Raw genomic sequence first — 14,118 nt, forward strand, 5'->3', positions numbered from 1 at the left:
ATTAATGGCGGTGCACTCTCAATCTTCAAAAAGAAAGAGCAATGACCACAACAGTATGCCCCCAGAGTACAACAGGGAAGCATAGAGCATGTCTGACTGACAGTAAATGAAACCCTGTTGTGTTCGAGTCATTCAAGTTTGAGCCGTCACAAATCACAACTCCATGTCAAAAGTAACCATCAAGTTTCGGGCAACTTTACTCAGTCACAACATCACCAAATACTGATAATTCACGTATTTGTACATAGATTCGACGGATACTCGGCTACACGATTGCGCAGCCCCTGGGGATCGACAAAAGTGTAAATGATAGGGGCATCAGCTTGAAGAGCCATGGCCATGCTGTCCGCACAACTTGCATGTTGAATATTTCGTTGGCATGCGTCAATTTTCCACTTTGGTCAACGACTGACAGAACGACAATGGCGCGGGCTATTGTCTCAGTCAAAGCCACCTGGCCACGTCGTCGGCGCGTAGTAGAGCCCGTTGATGGCTGGTACTCCTTGCTCAAGTGGGACTACGACTCCCCGCTAAGTAGTTCTGTGTAACACGAGGCTTGTTTGGATTTTTAGAAAGGAAGACATAGACGCGACCTAAAGACCGGGCAATGATTCCGGCCTTTGTCATTTGTCATGGTACGAAGAGTCATTATTGCCAAGGCATATATAAGTAGGAGCTGGAGCTGAAGAGGCTGGAGGCAAGGGTTGAGATAGGCAAGCATATGATGTGATCTTGAGACCAGGGTATGGCAGTGCTGAATAGGCTATCTCGCGGACTTTACCACACTTTCACAAGAGATGAGATATGCGCCTTGTTGCAACGACAGCTTGACCTAACCAGCACGGGGAAGCAGGCCAGCAGCCGCCCAAACGATACATGCAACGTGATTGAGAGACACAAGGATACTAGGTACCACAGTAGCCTTTTGCAGGTGTATCTATATCCAGCAATCACATCGTGTAAACGCTGCGGGCAGGGGCTTTTATCACACAAATGCGATCTCGGGACAAGTCCCGCCTCCACGGTACTGGATCGATGAATATGTATTTTTGAGGTTCGAGTTCTCTTGTGTTTGTATCCAAACATTGTTTCTTAGTACTTGATATGTTTTGAAGGAAAGATACTGGCACAATCTAGGCACAGGTCGATGACCCGTGTTGGCGGGTTGGTGCGTCACTAATCTACGGATATCATGTACCCTAATCATCTCGTGGGGAACGGATAGAGACAGTGGGCCTCCTGGAGTTGCAAGGAATCAGGGGTAAGAATAGTTACTGAATTTGGAAGACATTGGGTAGGGGACGACATATTGGCAGCTCACCATTGGCCCCTATCCCTATGAGATGGAAACGTCAGTGTTGCGTTCGTGTCTGACAGATACAGTCCGAATTTCCGGCTTGTGAATGGCTCTGATACGGCTGCAGGGCTGAGTTTAAAGGCCATGGCCACATAGAGGTGCACACACAGATATTTACAGTACGATGGGGGCCAGTGTCACAGAAGTTATGTAAAAGAATTGCATTATTGATAGCCCCCAAACCCGGGGGCCATGTGCCGTCCCGTCTTTTATGTAGGTGCTACGTAGTTAAACTTCAGCTGGTCTGGGCGTTTATGCTGGGGCCTGGGAGTATGATCGATACGACTGTAAATTCGCATCAAGGATCTCGATCTCTTGATGTGGTTGGGTGTACCAAGCGCATGGATTCGTGAGTGTCAATATTTACGATATCTTGGTGAATGCCTGTCAAAGTTAACAAGGTATTGAAGGTTATGCGATGAACCATGACCTTGACCCTGGCTACTTGCTGTTAGAGTACGGTAAGCACAATATTACGAGTATCCATTGTATGGATGGACGGTCCAGTTTCGAGTGTTGGTTGTTGTAATCAATCAAACCAAAAACGGCGCTGGTGTCATTCAGCACAGCGGCAGACAAGGGTCTATAGACCAATGAAACAAAGTCATGCAAGCCAAAAGGAGAAAAGCAAAACATGCGTAATCTGCAGTTCAGAATCTAGAAAGTAGTATAATATGAGTGTGGTCAAGTGTTCATTGCCTGTACAGCCGGGTACGTATTGATGAGACTTAGACCGGGTGAACCCTGCCAGACCGGGCGAGTTGATGCTTGTAAGACTGTTGGCTCTAGCGATGCAGTTAAGCCTACTTAAGCTTAGTTTTTGGGGTGCGATTGGCTGAAAGTGGCCCGGTCAAGGTGCCTTCTTCAGGAGGACAAGGGCTGCGGGGATAAGGGATTAAGGCCTCGCTTATACCAAGGCTAGACTCGGCGCCTGTAGATCCATCATGGGCCCCCCTTCCTCATCCTCCTCCTCCACAAAAACAAACCGGAGTTGGGTTCTTCAACAATGGATGGATACTTCTTGTACGTATCTGTACAGCTACAGCAATGAAATAAAGCCATCATGGTCATTAACTATAGACAGCACACATGATTGCATCGCTTATTATATCTTTTATCACCAATACACATTTACGACATACCACATCCAGAATCCCTGACTCAACCCGGATACGGTCCTTATCCAGTACCACCAAACTGCACTCCATACATTGGGGGTTGTCATCGAGCAGCGGCTACTCCGTACTGTAACTCAATCGCCATCTGTTAGCCGCTAATGCGGTTATTACAGGATTTAAAGACATTGTCTTTACTTTACAAATGAATAATGCCATGGCCTTGACTCAGGCAAGACTCACTGACAGCTGGAGCCGTCACGTATCAGCTTGTCTCAGGCTCTCTGCAACTAGCTAGTCTAGCCCAGACTCCAGGGTTCTCGTTCGTCCATTACGTCTTGTTCATTCTACGCATACCCGGGCACACAGACACCCGCCGTTTCCCCTACGCCTCCAACACCAACAACATCGCATCGCATCCCCCTCAAACCTGCGTCAATGAATAAATGGATGGATCCGGCCAAGGCTCGTTTCTCCATTGGCACTACTAGGGCGGATGGACGGGCCATACCGTGCTATTAGTGGCGTCAAGGTGTTCCGGGTGCCTTGAGCTAGTGCCATGTGTGCCTATGATTCAACAACAAGATAAGGCAAACTGCTTCTATCTAACGGTACCCATCCGTTGATGAGTCTCAAAATCTTTATCGAGGGCTGTGTGCATTCACAACAGACTAGAGCAGGTTCCGCATGGCTTCTGCAGTGCCAGAAGACTGGACAATTCTAAGTCACAGAATTTTGAATGACAGCCACAACTTGGGACGCAACCTACTTCTGCTAGCTCAGCCCATGGCCTCTCTGTTCACCATTTCGGTGCACACACCATCTTTTCAAGGCAAAAGGCAAACCTGGAATAGCAAGGGTCAGGGCCAGGTCTTGAGTTTCCAGGGTATCCTGCAGGTCTATCCTGAAATGTAATCCAGGAGGGGATCAGCGTATGGGCCCATGGTTCCCATCGCCTCCACAATCTCAATACCTCTCCAAAAAAAGATACGTATTGCGGCTCTGCTTGACAAAGTTGGGGAGGAAGCTGTGCCCTCGCTGTAGAATGCCCCCAGACAAGCCCGCGAGACCATCTGCCCATACAATTTTTGAAATCTCTATCAGCCTTTAAGATGACCCCCTTCGCCCTCCACCAAAACACTTCTTCTACATTTCTGTCAACGACTCAGATGTTATCTCGTCTTGCGTCTTTGAACCCAGGCTTTATCTTTTTTATTTTATAATTGACCTGATCCCTCATACTGTTTGGTTCTCCAAACCTGCACCACCTGACTTACACGCCTTCCGTCTTGCGTTACAAGGAATCAGACTTCAATATCCGCAACACAAATGGTTATATTTGTTTGTTAATTCGACATATCTTCGGGCCTGCACTAAGACAACTGTCTTTCGAATTCGAGGTCTCGCTTTTCTATGCCCAATCATTAGTAGCAACGCTGCTTGATCACCAACATTATGGACTTCCATCACTGCCACGAAGAGATCAATGGAGCTGGTTATGCTCCTAGCACTCACTACCTGTCCCAGCACGAGCCTGAATGCATCAAATACCAAGATCTCGCCGATCGAATTGACCCTCTTCTCCAATATCATGCACCTTGTTCTGGTGGCATCGATGGTACCATTAGCATGCAGAGATACCTTCAAGGACCACCGAGTAGCTTCTTTGCTACACCGCACCATCTCTCTGTACAACAAAACGCCTACTACAATGGAGTCTATCCCAATATGAGCTCTTCTCTTCATCATAACTCACATCTCCGACATGGCTCCCCAGTATCCTACCAATATTCTTCAGCAGCCAGTGGGCCCCAAAGCCCCCCCTTGACAGACAACGATGGGTATGTCGACAGCACCCAAGGCCCATCTACTCCATCCGACACTGCTGTTCTGTCCCCTCACATTGCTTCCCTCGGCTCGGCGTCACCCAGTGTTTCGCTGTACGGAGTCTCGGGTGTATCTCAAGGATACGTAAATCCGGCAGTGATCCAGCCAGCCCACCCCCAATACAACAACAACCACGTGGAAGAGGAATTGCCCGAATTCACCCTTGACTTGAACATGGACCTTGGTGTCACTGCGTCTACTTCTATCTGTCCCACTAGCGGCTCGAGCAACGCATTGTCTGCACATTCGCCGGAATTTACTGAGGAGTTTGAAGGCCATGCTGGCGCCTCCTACCCTGAGATTGAAGGCATGGATGTCGATGCCAAGGTTGAAGACGAAACCGCCGTCGATACTTCGTCCACTATGGCTGATGACGACGACGACGACGAGTATAAGCCCAGTCGAAAAGCCAAATCATTCCGGACTCCCAGAGTCAAAACTCGCCGTGGCCGCACAACACGATCAAGCCCTGACAGAGTTGCTAACACATCAAGTGTTACCAAATCACAGCGCTCCCCCCGTACTTCGACAAATCGAAGCCTAATCTCAACATCTTCTAGTAGAAGTTCGAAGTGCATATACTGCGGCCTGACCTTTTCCGATGCGGTGCTGCTCCAAAAACATATCACCGCTGTGCACAACCGCCCTTTCACTTGTGTCTTCCATTTCGCGGGATGTACTCAGGTGTTTGCAAACAAGAACGAATGGAAACGACATGTGTCGGCTCAACACCTCAATCTCAATTACTGGCTCTGCACCTCTGGCAGTTGTGGGAACTCTGCAAGCATCTCCAAGGGAGCCTCTGACAGTCCTACACACTGTAGGGTTTTCAGAAGAAAGGATCTCTACACTCAGCACATTCGCCGGATGCACGCACCCCCGGAAGTTGCCCAAGCAGATAAGAAGGACAAGGCCTTCCCTCTCGAGTGGATGGCCCAAGAGAAGGATTTGCAGGATAACGCGTTGAGACAACGCTGTACACTGCCGACGTTTTTGCGCTGTCCAGCTGAAGGTTGTACGACGGTCTTCGACAACGGCCCCAGAACTTGGGATAGCCGTATGGAGCATGTTGCGATTCACCTTGAGCGTGCCGCCAACAATAAAGAACCACCGGTCATCTTTGGCGGCGACAACGACGAAGCCCTTACGCAATGGGCGTCACAGCCTGACGTCCGAGTCATTGCGGCTACTGCCACAGGCTGGGCAACATGCCAACCACTCAAGGCAGCTAGAATGGAGATTTCGAAGCTTTTTGATCCCGATGAAGGCCTTGATGAAGATGCAGAAGGCGAGGAATGTTGAATAACTCCATGTCGCCATCGGCCATCACGTTCAAACCATGATTGTCATTTTTATTATGTAGTTGGAGACCGCCACACGATGGCAAGCATGCGGTCCACTTGCGGGAAAATGGATCTACTGGGGTTTCTTACGGCGTTTCTTTTTCCATGAAGATACCACCATCGTATATACAGGCTTTGATTTGCGATAACATTTTAATATTTGGTCGTACTTGCGAATATGTTGGCATTGGATCAGGTCTAATCTGGGTTCTCTTCTGTTTAGGATACCATGTACAAATTTTCCATGAGAGAATAAACGAACACGTCAATATACATCTTTTCCTTCAATAGTTGCTGTCAATCTCCCCACAGCCACCGCCGTTACGTCCCACTACATATGCAAACACTCGTTTCCGCAGAGCCTCAACGTCAACTGTCATGTACACTCGTGCCGTCAGCTCAGCGTTGCACCATAGCCCCCATTGACACTGCCTCGTGCACCCACATGACTTTTTTCCCTCTAGTTCTCCTTATTTGTGGCTTACCCACCGTCCTTTACGAGAAAGGGGGTAACTCAGGGAGGTTCTATAAATGCCATCATACCTGGGGGCCAAAGACGCCCTTCAACCTTTGAGCTTAGCACAATCAGGCTGAAGAGTGACGAAGAGAAGTGGTGTACATCTTTGTGGTGTAGGATACCGTCGCAGCCGCAGCCGCAGCCGTCCATTCAAGAACCGTATAGTCAATTCCATGTTTGTAGAACACGAAAGATGGGATCAAAAGCTGGCGGGGACTCAAACTTCTATTACATCATAATCTCAGCTGTTCCTTGTTCCAGTTTCAAACGATGACAGCTCGTCACAACACGAACATGTCAGTGCAGATTCATTGCGTATTGGTGTTACACATCCTTGGATTCATTATACCTATGAGTTATTTATTCTCCAAGGTGACCCCAAACTATTGTTTGATCATGCCTATGCGTATTTGTAATCTCTCAATAAACGTGGCTTCCTTCGCCAAGTATCACTGCTTGATAAACCTCGTGAAGCTTCTCTCCACTGCTTTTGATAGACTCGGTCGGTCGTTGGACTGAGCAATCACGAGTCCGTATCACCAACCATGATCCCGGCTACGTAAATAATTGACACGAATCTGCAATCTCAAAGTCAATTGGAATTCATCGGTAGTTGAAAGATACATACATCCTTGTCGGAACCAATTGGTTTTGAACCCATCAATAAAGAAGCCTATAAAGACATACTGAGCCGTATTTGATGGCTAAGGTATAAATTGTCCGTATGGACGGATAAGAGAACGGTTAACGCAAAACGAAGGGACACACGATGGTGGCCTCCACAAAGACTGTTTTCTCTCTTCCAAGGAAAATCACCCATATTGAGCGTCTGTAATCACACAACTTGGACCTCGTTATGTGACAACGTTGGATTCAGTGGGTTTGAACCACGCTGGGCCCGACGTTGTTGTCGGCTTTTGCATGCAAGCGCGTATCCTGGTTCATTAGCTTTTCGCCATTCGATGTACGCTTCATATTTCTGTTGCTGGATTGGGTCAGGAAACATCGGTTTTGAAACAGGAGGTGGACAAGCTGAATATTCACTGCTTCCCAGTGTTGTTCCCAGTGTTGGATTGTAAGGCAATTGAGGAGTTGCATTGGCACCTATCAAAGGGTTGGGTGCAACCGCGCATGACTGAAAAGGAAGATTTGCTGTAGGCAGATTGAGTTGGTTTCCGAAATTGGTGATTGATGGCCATTTACCAATTGGTGTTACCAGTCCAAGGCTGGATATCAATCCAGGGGGAGCGATACTCTGCATTGGAGTCTGATAAGCGCCGAATGAAAAAGGGTCATTCGAAAATGGCAACATGTTTGAGGTGAGGTCAAACCCCACTGGGCCTTGCACTCCGAAAGAAATCGAACTAGTCCCCGGGCTTGTGTTTCCTTTCTGACTTGTGTCGAGGCAGTCTCGTTTCATGGGGGGCATATGGTGATTCAAATTTGTCGATTCCACCTCAACAGGCTGGTTAACAAGGCATTCACTTTCCTCGCTGCTATTTCCCAAGCTTATTTGCTGGAAGAATTCCTGGCCCGATGTACCGGACTCTTCTGAGCTCGTTGATTCCCTTGCGAAGTTTTTGAACGATAGAAACTCTCTTGCTCTAGGATTCAACCCAGAGTTGAGAGAATCTCTATCCATACAAACTCCAGAGTCTTGAGACCACTCTTTCTTTTTGGGGTAGGTAGTGTTAGCCGAGACGATTTCGGGATCTTGACTAACATCTTTGCGTTGTTGTAGCACTTTGTAGGGCTTCTCTGAGAGCTCTGACTGAAAATGATGTTCTTCTGCCGGAGTTGCGCCTGAAGGTCGAGTTTCTAGCCCGCGGTCTTGCCGAAGTTTTTTGAGAAGCCTTTTGAACTCCTCGTTTCGCCGTTCAGTTTCCTTTTTCAATCTTTCTGTGTCTAACGTTTCATTTTTGTTGGTCGTGGTTCCATTGAGCTTCTGCAAAATCTTCTTCCAAGCCTCATGTTTACGATTAAGCTGATATTTCGTCCCTGAGTTACCAGATACAAAAGATGGAAGTGCCGTAGTCTTCTCCTGTGATCCGTCGATCCTGTTACCAACATTGGCGACTGCTGGGTCTTGAAAAACGGCCTCTCTGGCTCTCTCGATGTTATCGGCTCCAGAGCTTCTCAGCGCCTGATACTTCGCTTCGTTTGATCCATGATGAGAATAGTTGGATTCTGTTCGGTATCCTTCATCTGTTGTCTCGTCAGATGCGTTCCATCGCGGTAGTCTTCCACGCGCGGGCTGTATGCGAGCAACAGGGTAGGCATTCCCATCCTCCATGATGACTTGACCAGCACCAGCTTGTGAAAAATCTTCCCCAAGGACCAGTGGAGTCAATTTCAGCATCCTGATGTTTTGGGGGGCATTGCGAATTTCAGAGTCCCTCAGCAGGATGCATAATCCATGGGCGCCGTATCCCGAGTTTTTATCCACGGCCGTATGCATGTTATATCGATCCATGCTTGGTTGATCTTTGCCGGTACGTAGCACATTTCTGCTGCCAACTTCGGAGCTGTCAAGACTGGATTGCAGGTGATTGTCACTGTCGATAAAGTCCCAAGAGCTGGGTCTTCCAATTTTGCTGTGTGTGCCGGCATCATTGTTTGTATGGGACTGAAAGCTTTCACTACTGCCTATTGTGTACCAATCCGTGCTGGTGCCTGTGGTAGCCATTGAGTCGTAGGAGCTGTAATTGTCACGACGGCGACGCCAATCTGGGTTGTTCATCGCCTCAGCAAACTTCGAACCCGTATTATGATCCCCCGAATGCTCCTTGCGTGACAAAGGTGGTGCAGAATGTATTTCAACGTATGATCCATCCGTGCTTGTTAGATCTGTGGAGAAGGCACTACGGGCCATTCGACTTTGGGCCCTCTTGTCGGAATTCATGGCGGGAATCTCAGCTCTTCGGAACCAATGCGAGATATGAAATGCGGCACACGCCTGGTCGAATGCCGTTGCAGATGAACGATTGGTGTATCCTTTCGATACGCGGCTGTGATCTTGGATTGATCTTGTCAAGTAAAGTATCTTGGCTTACTCTGGTATGAGCTGTGTGAATATGAAGTATGGCCTCTTGATTGTATGTGGTATGGCCGAGTTGTTTCGTATGGTCGCTTCGATACAGCACACCAAGGGTAAGTGGCTTTCAGCCACGGGTAGGGAGAGTCCAAATATATAGTCGCAATGAGATTTGCCTAAGTCACAAGTAAGTACTACGATGCAGCAAGGTAGTTAGACAGCCCACCTCGATGGTAACAAGCTGGACTATGAGCTACCTAGGGAAGACTTACTCGAGGCGGGTACCAACCATGCAACTAAAACGTGCAAGAAGTCAGAAAGCCAAGAGGTCGCGGGTGTTTGGAAGACAAAAGTTGGGACGACCGGAAGGAGGCCGTGAAAAGTTTGGATGATGATCGCTGACAAGTGAACTCGCTTCTATAAAGGCAGTATTGCTCTAGACGAGATGCCTTAATGCTGCGTGTAGCGAGATAGATAGTCCAAAAAAAGAAGCAATCTGCTGCTAACGAAGGCCAAGATGTGATGGTGTTGATAGAAAAGGACAGACGAGAGACAACCTCAGTTGGTGGTAGTGATCATCTAGAGTGACGGGGAAAGTGCGCATGAGGGGCAAGGTTGGGAGTTGGGAAGGAGTTGTACAAGTGAGCCACGATGCCTAGGAGCCTCATTCCTTCCCTACAGCATTGCATTCGGTAATAGACTCGAAGAAGGTGCAATTAATGCAGAGCTGGAATCATATGATTTAGGCAGAGGAACAGAAACTGAAATCACAAATAACATAAGGCTAGACAGGTATCCAATCAATACGAATACAAAAAGACTCCAAGCCAAGGTATTAAAAAGAACATGAAAGGCGACTGCTTCAGAAATGACTGATTTCCAGATATCAACTTGTATGTCTATCTCATCAGATATGATCTTATCCCTGGTACTGCTGTCCGCCCATAAAGGCAGCAAACGCCCTCTAGTATCTTGTCAGTAACGAAAAACAGAGCGAATAGAGACAAAAGAACTCACCGAGTTTCTAGTCTGTATATAAACAGTTCCAGGACCCGTGAACTTGCAGACCAAACCTTCTGCAGCGGCAATCCCCGAGATGATACCTCCCGAGGCAACACGCTCCATAACATACTTGCAATTCCATGCGATCAAATGGCCGTTATCTACAATATATTTTTCGTTTTCGACAAGCTGTTGAGTGTCAGTATATAATACAGTAGCGCTCCGGTAATAGAAACCCTACCGTCTTCTTGATGATGGCACCAAAACTCGACACCCAGAGCAGTCCTGTACCACTAATCTTGTAAACCCACAGGCCTTCGCCACTGAACATAGCTTTTCCAAGTCCCTGTCGCTTGAAATCCTTGATAACGCCCTGTGTCGAAGCAAGGAATGCATCTTGGCCTACTGACCAGGTCTCATTGCCCGCGAGACGCATAGTAGTGATATCGCCAAGACTGTGTGGTGCGAGAAGTATCTCGCCCGGACCAACATACGTTGAACTGGTCAAGTCGGCACCAGTGATCATCTTCTTCATGCTGAATTTCACCTGTCCCTTCAGCGTGACGGTAGGAGACATGGCGATCAATGCGCCTGGCTTGCCGGACATTGGGCAGCCCATCGCTAACTGTATGGTGAGGATAGTGTTGGTGTCGCGATGGCTGATACGGTAGCTGCCTCCATTGAATGTTCCGATGTCATCAGACGTAGCCTCAGCGCCAGCAAAGTGACCCGATTGTGGTGCACCAGAAACAGTCATCGCTACCGTACTCCCAGCATTTTGTTGCTGTGGCTGCTGCTGCTCCAACTCTTGCTTTGGCTTCTCCATTGGGTACGAATCATTGTGTTGAGGCGACACTGGCGCTGGGGGTGGTGCAAAATGTTGTTGAGTAGACTGAGGTGTAGCTACCGGAGGCGTCGACACAGGGGGTGTTGGTGCGGGAGGAGTTGCTGCAGGCCTCATGGCCAAGTTGTTCTGTTGACCTGGCACAGGATACTGAGTCTGTGCAGGCGGAGGGGTTGCTTGAGGCTGGTTGAACTGGAAGTGTTGCTGGTACGCTGGCGCCGACATGGGAGGAGGAGGGTAGTTTCCCTGAGATGAACTATGAGAATGGTTCCTAATCTGAGGAGAAGGGGTCGCCTGCTGCTGGGGAGGCGCCGGATAGTGAACCGGCGTAGGCTGGTGAGGAACCTGAGGGGATGGTGTATGCTGAGGAGGAGGAGGATAATTCATGGCCTGCCCAACCTGTGGTGGAGATTGAGGTTGGGGCGGAGGAGGATAGTTTATAGCTTGTCCAGATTGCGGCGGTGACTGAGGTTGAGGTGGAGGAGGATAGAATTGTGTTTGGTTCGCTGGAGGAGAGGTCGGCGGCGGCGCATATTGGCGATGTTGCTGTTGCTGTTGAGGAGCTACCCAGACATATGATGGTTAGAGGTCATAATACGACGAAAGTTGTATGAGAGGTTTTGCGAACCTAGTGAGCTTTGTGCCGCGCCGGGCGGAGCTATTGAGGTGTCATGATCAGTTTGGTTGTCATGATGAACAAGCAGATGGTGGAACTTACGAGGATAATAGTGGCTCGCCATGACTTTGCAACAACTTCCGTTTAGAGATTCGACAAGAGAGGAATTTCGGTAATTCGAGACAAAGATGAAGATGTAAAAGGAGAAGATAAAAAAGATGAGACCCTGAAGGAGCTCTCTCCAGGATAGTTCCAAGCTGCTGCTACTCTACCTCTTTAGCCGCCCGTAACATGTGCCAAGCGAAGAACAGCCCCGCACAAGATGTTGCGTTTTTACTGCCACGATACTTGAACTAAGAAGTTTGATATTGGAGATTTAAAGACGAGGAAAATTGCACAAAATACGCCAAAATTACAAAGAGCTACAGTTGCCGCTGCTTATACTCTTCCGCGTCATCTCGGCATTTACTTTGTCTCATCAAACAACAGCGAAACTGGCCGCATCACCAGAGACCAAGTTCCCGTCCTTGCCGAATAGCTGCACAAGCTGCAGAACAAGCATTGGATAGTTTATCCAATTCTACCTCATGCCCAATCAGTGAGTGCATTCAAGTCATTGAACCCTGCTCATTGAGCTCTTTGGTTGGGTTGACAGTTGTAAGCGCCCACGCGGGGCATCGTCGTGGGCGCTTAACTGCCATCTCAGCGAGCTTATTGGCCTGTTGAGATTCGAAGGAGGCAAATTAATCCACGTCTTTCTCCCCAATTAGTGAACAGAATCAATTGCTACGAATTGATAGGTACATGGTAGTCAAGTCCTTCATGTGTCTAGCTCAAGACACATAACCTGGAGGCCTGAGGCTATGAGCTATGGATACCATCACGTGCAAAGATGTCGTGTCTTTCGTGGCTTGGTATGAATGGTAATCATCTGTTTACCTCTCTCAACACCAACTCGCGTTACCCAAGGTACCTTCATTCCATTCCACCGCCAATGTCTTGGCATTACTCAAGCTTTGGCCACGGTCATTCCCAATGCCAAGGATACGGCGGTTTCAGCTCCTGTACATCTCAAAGTTTATATAGATAATCAGGTATTCCCAGGTGTAAAGCCGCTCTTATTCGTACACCCTTCCCCATTGCAACTTAGATTCGGCCTCGGGCTGAGAGGTGTCTATTTTGTCACCAATGATTCAAGATCCGTCTCTCAAGAACGCTGGTCCCAAGCCATGGAAGTTGTCTGGTCGCACGTGCTGCAGGCTGCAGCATAACGGGGGCCACTTACACAAGAGCGATTTGCTGATCATGGCACCCTCTCCATCTTGATATATAATCTGACAAGGCTGGGAAGCTCATGAAGTCATCCTGAACTTAATCGTGGATATACTGACCCGCCTGCTAGATCTGACAAAGCACCCATGTCGAAATGTCCTCAGATCGGCGTCGTGAAAGCGCATACACCAGCGGTGCCAAGGCGATGTGCATGCTTCTGACGTTGATGTGCGGCTTCGTTATCCGGGAATACCACCAGCCGGTGGTGGCATCTTCGTTTAAGATCTACGATACGACAGTACATATGGATCTAGTTATCAAGGTTTGACTTTCAACTCACCCACAACGGTCTGTCTTTGAGGGGCGACTGACTTTCACGATGGGTCGAACAAATTCACGGGTCCATATTGAGATTACCCTGCATGAATGCCACTGTAGATTTTCTGGTCGTTCCGGTCCGCGCGGCTTTGATCCCCGGGACAACCTCCCTCTTTCTCTTCAGCTGAAGAAAGCCACCGGAAAATCTTTCCGTTGTGACAGGTGATTCGGAAAACTCGAAGGGTCTTTCTTTTCCAGGTCGAGTCACAGGAGCTGGTCAGGCGTTTTCCAATAGCCAGGTTCTCATGTTGAGCAAAAGAGTTCATCGTCTGGCCGTTAACCCTTGTACTCACAGCCGTTGCATTTCGTAGACATAGTTGCAATATTTTCATGAAAGACGAATACGGCATTTCTTGAACTTACGAAATGCCAAATACAGATTCGAGGCGTGCTTGGCGCTTATTTAGAGTTCGAACAACTTATTACTATGAACACGAGTATAGGGTCAGCAAGGCAAGCCCTCTGGGAGACACTGCCCCTTGTCAGCCCAACTGGCAGTTTGATAACCGAAGACAAGACGCCACTTGTTTGAGAGCCTGATATAAAGTATGGTAGCAACTGGATATGCAGGTTCGCCGAATGGCACGCGGACGCCTCGTGGGCTGAAATGCCTTGTACCAAGGTAGATATGAACTTGCTAACTTATTAGAATGTCAGCAGAATGTCGTTAGTAAACCAACTGGAGCAGAACGACTAACTAGAGACTTATAAGATCGCCCGACCACATTACGGATCTGTTAAAAGTATTTACAG

General features: G+C 48.3%; 3 protein-coding genes across 3 annotated transcripts; 1 reads left to right on the forward strand and 2 right to left on the reverse strand.

Annotated features, from left to right (window-relative positions):
* Window positions 1-3,927: 3,927 nt before the first annotated feature.
* On the forward strand, window positions 3,928-5,661 carry FSST1_005990 (uncharacterized protein; the record flags this gene model as incomplete). The annotated part of the gene is made up of 1 exon (XM_083232316.1): window positions 3,928-5,661. The coding sequence occupies one exon, from the start codon at window positions 3,928-3,930 to the stop codon at window positions 5,659-5,661; it is 1,734 nt and encodes a 577-aa protein (XP_083089420.1).
* Window positions 5,662-7,054: 1,393 nt separating this feature from the next.
* Window positions 7,055-9,121, reverse strand: FSST1_005991 (uncharacterized protein; the record flags this gene model as incomplete). The annotated part of the gene is made up of 1 exon (XM_083232317.1): window positions 7,055-9,121. The coding sequence occupies one exon, from the start codon at window positions 9,119-9,121 to the stop codon at window positions 7,055-7,057; it is 2,067 nt and encodes a 688-aa protein (XP_083089421.1).
* Window positions 9,122-10,172: 1,051 nt separating this feature from the next.
* On the reverse strand, window positions 10,173-11,839 carry FSST1_005992 (tryptophan RNA-binding attenuator protein-like domain-containing protein; the record flags this gene model as incomplete). The annotated part of the gene is made up of 5 exons (XM_083232318.1): window positions 10,173-10,217; window positions 10,271-10,444; window positions 10,497-11,662; window positions 11,728-11,757; window positions 11,818-11,839. 5 exons carry the CDS (start codon window positions 11,837-11,839, stop codon window positions 10,173-10,175), a joined length of 1,437 nt encoding a protein of 478 aa, XP_083089422.1.
* Between the last annotated feature and the right edge of the window lie 2,279 nt (window positions 11,840-14,118).

The sequence above is a fragment of the Fusarium sambucinum genome, chromosome I (assembly GCF_050947815.1).
Source record: "Fusarium sambucinum isolate potato_lamoka chromosome I, whole genome shotgun sequence".
Taxonomy (NCBI): domain Eukaryota; kingdom Fungi; phylum Ascomycota; class Sordariomycetes; order Hypocreales; family Nectriaceae; genus Fusarium; species Fusarium sambucinum.